Source organism: Terrapene carolina, unplaced genomic scaffold, assembly GCF_002925995.2.
Source record: "Terrapene carolina triunguis isolate 2854851 unplaced genomic scaffold, T_m_triunguis-2.0 Scaffold88, whole genome shotgun sequence".
NCBI lineage: Eukaryota > Metazoa > Chordata > Testudines > Emydidae > Terrapene > Terrapene triunguis.
In genome coordinates, this window is record NW_020664439.1 from 13,285,120 (window position 1) to 13,291,234 (window position 6,115).

Here is a 6,115-nt window from a genome sequence, read left to right on the forward strand (position 1 = left end):
CCAGTGCTGGGGACGGGGGCTTGCAGGGGTGCACACACCCCAGTCCTAGGGAGGGGGATGAGATGGGCTCGCAGGGGCCCACACACCCCAGTGCTGGGGACAGGGGCTCGGAGGGGCGCACACACCCCACTCCTGGTGGGGGGGGTGAGACGGGCTCGCAGGGGCCCACACACCCCAGTGCTGGGGACAGGGACTCGGAGGGGCGCACACACCCCAGTCCTGGTGGGAGGGGGTGAGACGGGCTCGCAGGGGCGCGCACACCCCAGTGCTGGGGACAGGGACTCGGAGGGGCGCACACACCCCATGGTGCCGGGGGCGACGCGGGCGCTGACACCTGTGCGGGGAGCCGGACGGCGCTGGCACGCCGCACGCGGCCATGCAGCCAGGCGGGGGAGGCCGCCTGCGCTGGGCGGAGCTCGGGCCGGGGCAGGCGGCTGCACCTGTTCCGTGACCCGCGGCCGCCGGCCTGGGGCGCTGCCTGTGCCGGGTCGGCCGGGGCGCGCAGACAGCTCAGGCGCTCGCTTCCCTGGAACATGGCCCAAGTGCTCCGCAGACTCCGCAGCTCCCAGCCAGTCGCCCGCTTCCAGCGCTGCTGCGGGCTCTTCCCCGCCGCGGAGGAAGGAGCCGGCGATGGGCTGGCGGGGACCGTGGGCGGTGGGGACCATCTCCCGGCCCCGGACACCTGCCCCGGGAGTAGCCCCGCCAGGCAGCGGCTGCCAGAGGCCAACGGTGTGAAGAGCAGCCCCCAGCCGCAGGTAACTCCCCAGCCAGGCACTAGGGTCAGGGAAGCCCCCGCCCCAGCCCGGCAGGCTCAGCAGCGAGGGGTGGCGGCGTCTTCTCATCTCACCTCTACCCCCACTTCCCCTGTGGGGTAAATGGGGGGAGGGGTCTGGGGAGCGTTCCCATTACCCCCCCCCCCTTTTCCTGGTGCATCGGTGGCTTTGGGATATTTATGGGTTTCCATGTTCCCCCGCCTCATACCTCTTGCAATCTAGGGGGAGGGGAGTGTTTCACTGAACTCGTTCTCTGTCTCCCCCCGCAGTCCAAAGAGAGTGAGAGGGCGGGGGCTGTACCCCTAGGGGAATTCCTTAATAACCTTGTGCTTTTAGAGGGTACTTTACTCTCTTGTAGGTGGATGCAGAAATTCATCATGATTTAAAAGTGTGAAGCTTTACTGGGAGCCTGGGAACTTTGGAAAGGGGGCACTGAGGGACTGTAGGGGTCACTAAAAGCAAGAGTGAGTCAGACAGTTAGAAAATGAAATTTCAGATGAAAGTGAAAGAGGTTCTGGTTATGTTTCCATTATCTGATCAGTTCTACTTTACACACACTGATACCAAAGGGTGTAACCTCTTTAAATCTTGCAGTCACATTCATTTTGGCAGCCCCCTTCAACTCGGTGGGGCTCTGTGTGGGCATAAAGGCTCTCCCTATGGATCCAGTTATTGGATCAGGGCCTAAGATTGCAATTGTTACATTAAAAAAAAAAGAGAGACCTTTTTGTACCCTTCCTATAAACTTAACTGGAGAAACAGGTGGTGAATTTGTAAGTGGATGGGAAACAATGTGAGAAAAAAAATCACAATTATTCAAGCTTGAGTAAATCAAGGAGAGTCACAGGGGAAGATTTTTAATTTACCAATACAGACACTGTTAGGAAGAACCTTCAGCCTTTACTTAAGCAAAGTCAATGGGAGTTATGACTGGCCTAAGCTTGCAGGATCTGGCCTTTTGTATAACAACTGAAATTTGCTTTTTAATATTTCTCTGTGACTTAGTTTTGTACGTATGAGGTATACAGTATCATTTCTTGACTCTTGTAGTCACTAGCTACCCAGACAAAAGTACATATTAAACCTTGTATAATTGTTGCAAACTACTTTCTAAATCAAAATAAACTTTATTCTTAGAATTTGCTAGGTCTGTTTATGCTAGTGACTTTCAAAAACAAGCATGAGTATATGAATTTCACATCTGAAGTTGTATGATCAGATTTTTAGTTGATTCCTACCTAGAGTTTAGATTTGCTTTCTTGTGTTTATGCTGTTATTTGTTGCCATGGACAGGGCTAATGTTATAGTAATACAAACTGATCAAAGACAGCAGTGACTTTTGTACAGCTGAAACTAGAAAATGGGACCAGTGCTGTCTGTGTACAAACTGCAAAACAGATGGAATGCTGGCTGGCTATGTCTGAACAAACAGAAAGGTTGTGGCACTTGCTGATGGTGGGATACCCTCCTGAATAAGCCTCAAATGTGGAAAAGTTGGAGGATGTACTAAAATGTAAAAAGTTCCCCTGAAGTGCCACTTACCGTATGAACGTTTCCTGAAATTAAGGTGGTAATAGTGTCTGTGCTTAGAGCACGGGGTTATTGATGAATCTGAAGCTTCAAATCACCTAAGGATACTGCTGTTTATAAAACTTGTCTGGTTTTCATTTTATCTATTTTTTTAAAGATATGAAGAAAATATGATCTGTGGAGCATGGCCAAGGTTGTCAGTTTATAAGAGAATGTCAGAAGAGGGAAAGGTGGATAATAAGGAAAAGTACTGGGGATGTTATAGAGAAAAAGTGGTGTTGGGAAAGGAGATAAATATAGCTGGTTTCTGTGTAGAAGTTAGAAAGATAACATGGTCTAGATCCTCAGCTGGTGTGAACTGGCATAACTTCATTGAAGTCAATGGAGTGATGCAAATTTACATGGCAGAGGATCTGACCCCATAACTAAGAGGTTGTCTAAGAGGTCAGAAAGCCAGTCATTGATATATAGATATACGATAAATGTTAAGCAGCTGGGGGATGAGGAGAACAGAATAGAACTTTGTCTAAACACAAAGTTGCACCAGTTTAACTAAAGTTGCGATTTTTAAACACTTAGCTAAATCAGTGCAACTTTGTGTAGACACATCAGTCTAAACCTGGTTTATATCGGTTTTGCTTGCTCCTGTAAATTCATTCAATCTAAATTGATATTGATTTTTAAATTGGTTAAAAGTGTCTCAGCACTGGGGTTTGCTTCAACTAAATTGGTTGAATTAAACTAGTGCAAATGTGTGTATATACAATCCCTAATAGTGATAGCCAGAAAAGGGAACTAAAGAGCTGGAGCGGGGATAGATGACAAATTATAGAGGAGAATTTTTAAAGTGAAAATCAGAGTGACAACTTCTCAATTAAAAATAGAGCCTGAGTCAATGAGGTGCACAGCACTAACTAGGGAGACTAATTCAAGAAAGTATTTGTAAGTTCTTATTCCAATTCTAAATTTAAAAGAAGCATTCTGAGGAGAGATGTTGTCTGAGTTACCTTAATTTTTAAGAAGGCTGTTCTCTCCCTCCAACTATTATTATAATCGAGAGATGTTGATACCCCTGTTGCTTCTAGACCCCTTCTAGATTGCTGCCAGCAAGAACTTCCTAAGGTCACTGAGCAAGACTGATATAACTCCCTAGAGGTCTCTAGCTACACCTGTGCCGCTAACCCCAAAGTGTAATTAGTCTAAGTTAGCCAGCTCTGTCCATTGCGAGTGTGGCTGCATACAGGTTGTGCTTTCCTTGCTTTCTCTGATCTTGGCCAAGCAAAAAAAGCAGTGAAGTATTGAAATTTACAATGTACATCTTTAGTCTTATGCATTTGTATTATCACACACAAAAAAGTGCAGGAAGGGCATGGTGCAGTGTGCATGTACAGTTTCCATGACTTGCTTGTCTCCCATTGCATCAAACTGGATTTGTTATAGATCATTCAGGAAGGGCAGAGTGTGTACTTGGAATTGTAATCTTTCAAGCTCAGCTCACAAAATAAATTCACCCATATGAAATTGTGCAAGTGTTCCAAGTATGCTCACTCATGCTCTTAGTTCTTTGGGCTTAGCTTCCTTTCACTGGGGTCTAAATATATGGGGTCTGCTGTTTCTCCCTGCATGGCTTTTCTTCCTAGAGGCTTCTTGCGCTCAGCTCCCCTTTGGAGGGCCTCAGCTACCCCATTGGTCTCTGCTTGGCTCTTTCTTGATTGGAGGGTCAGGAAGACTCACTCATGGTACTCTTCCAAGTCTGCTCGCTTGTAGTGCCAAAATGGTCTGCAGTTACAGTAAATTATGCAGATCTTTATAATAGGATCCTCTCTTCCAGAAATAGTTAATACAGAGAAATAGTTACTTTAAATGTCAGAGAAAGTTTTATAACTATGTTGACATTTAAAATAATTGGTTTTCTGAGTTAATACACACTGAGATGAATGGATCAGTTCACACCTCTGACTTATTGTTTCAGATTCTGCAAACAAAGGTAGAGGAAGGATAACATGGTGGTTAGGGTGCTATCATGAAATTTAGAAGACCAGGGTTCAATTCCCTGCTTTGCTACAGTCTGTGAGAGACTTTGGGCAAGTCTCACTTTATTTTACTTTTTTTGGTACATCAGCTCACTATCTGTAAAATGGGGCTAATAGTACTTCCCAGTCTTACAGAAGCGTTATGAAGATAAATACCTAAAGATGGAGGTGCTCTTTGGAAGGGATTGGAAGAGATGAGGAGCTTTAGTAATAGAGATGCTTAAACATTTCCAAGGGTCAGGTCTACACTACTGCTTAAGTCTATCTAACTTATGTTGCTCAGGGATGTGTAAAAGCCCCTCCCACAAGCTACACAAGTTTTGCACTGTTCACACCGGCACTATGTCAGCGGGAGACACTCTCCCTATGACATAGCTTCTGCTTCTTGCCAAAGTGGAGTAATTATGCCGACAGGAGAATGCTCTCTCATTGGCATAGTGCATCTTCACCAGACGTGCTATCTTGGTGCAGCTATAGCACTGTAGTGTAGACTTGCCCCTAGTCTTGATTACACCGGGGCCAACCAACCTTTAATAGTTCCTGATTTCCCAAACTTCTTTGTGGTTTTAGCGTAACAGACTGAGGATTCATTTCTGAATTTTTTTTTGCTTTTAGGGAGTTTAGTTATGAGATTTTCTGAAGTCTGTGGCAGTTGAACACAAAAACATTACACAGTCCTCTGAAAAACTTGCCCCATGTTATTTTGGCAAGTAAGTGTTCAGATTCCAAATCAAATGGAGGCTCTAGACAAACTATAACTGCATTTTAAAATAAGGTTCCCTTTGCTTACCAGTGGTGTCCCAATTTTTGGATGATTCTTTCTTCTCTAGATAAGCTCAGATAAAATTCTTCCTACATTTCTTTTAAGTTATAACAATAATTTAGGGATATGTGAGAAATATAAATGTCCCCAATAAATGGTTTGAATTAATGTTTGATGTCTTAACATTTCAACAGATGCTCAAGGCATCTGATTGAACTATGGAAGGATATCTATATTTACTCTGTAGATACATTAATTGTCTAAAGGACTCCTAACTGGGATAATGTTTCCATATTGGTAGCAGCCTGTCTCTCTCTTTTTTTTTTTCTTTTGGTAAGTGAACATAGTGCTGACCTCTGATAAAGCTTTACTCTTAGTAGGGGTCTTGTAAGTTGACCTTAGTATAGATGAAATCTGTCCATAGCTGGAATGGGCTAGGAGAAATTGCACATCTGTTAATTCTAGATGCATTGCAGCCACACAAATGCAGTGATCAATGACTACATGCAGACTAAGATATTGCTTAATGTAAAGGTGGCTAGATCATGTTTTGGAATCTGAAATGCCTTTTTTTTTTTTTTTTTTTTAAAAACAGTAGATTTTTAGCCTCTGTCCTCCCCTAATATATTTCCTTACCCTTTTGAAATTCAAACAGATGCTGCGTTATATAAGGTCTTATTTCATGATGGTGTCATAACTATAAAGGGAAGGGTAACAGCTCTCTGTGTACAGAGACTCCAAATCCTTTTACCTATAAAGGGTTAAGAGGCTCGGGTAACCTGGCTGACACCTGACCCGAAGGACCAATAAGGGGGCAAGATACTTTCAAATCTTGGGGGGGGGAAAGGCTTTTGTGTGTGCTCCTTGTTTTAAGGGGTGGTTCGCTCTTGGGACTGAGAGGGACCAGACATCAATCCAGGTTCTCCCCATCTTTCTAAACAAGTCTCTCCTATTTCAAACTAGTAAGTAAAAAGACAGGCAAGGCGTCTTAGATTTACTTTGTTTTCTCAACTTGT

At 44.5% G+C, this 6,115-nt stretch overlaps 1 protein-coding gene across 1 annotated transcript in view; it reads left to right on the forward strand.

The window, feature by feature from the left end:
- The first annotated feature begins 533 nt into the window (after positions 1-533).
- The window catches only part of SGPP2 (sphingosine-1-phosphate phosphatase 2), a 79,744-nt gene continuing 74,162 nt past the window's right edge, over positions 534-6,115 (forward strand). Inside the window, exon 1 of the mRNA XM_026649905.1 lies at positions 534-755. Within this exon, the coding sequence (XP_026505690.1) occupies positions 534-755 (222 nt within the window). The remainder of the gene's footprint in view (positions 756-6,115) is intronic.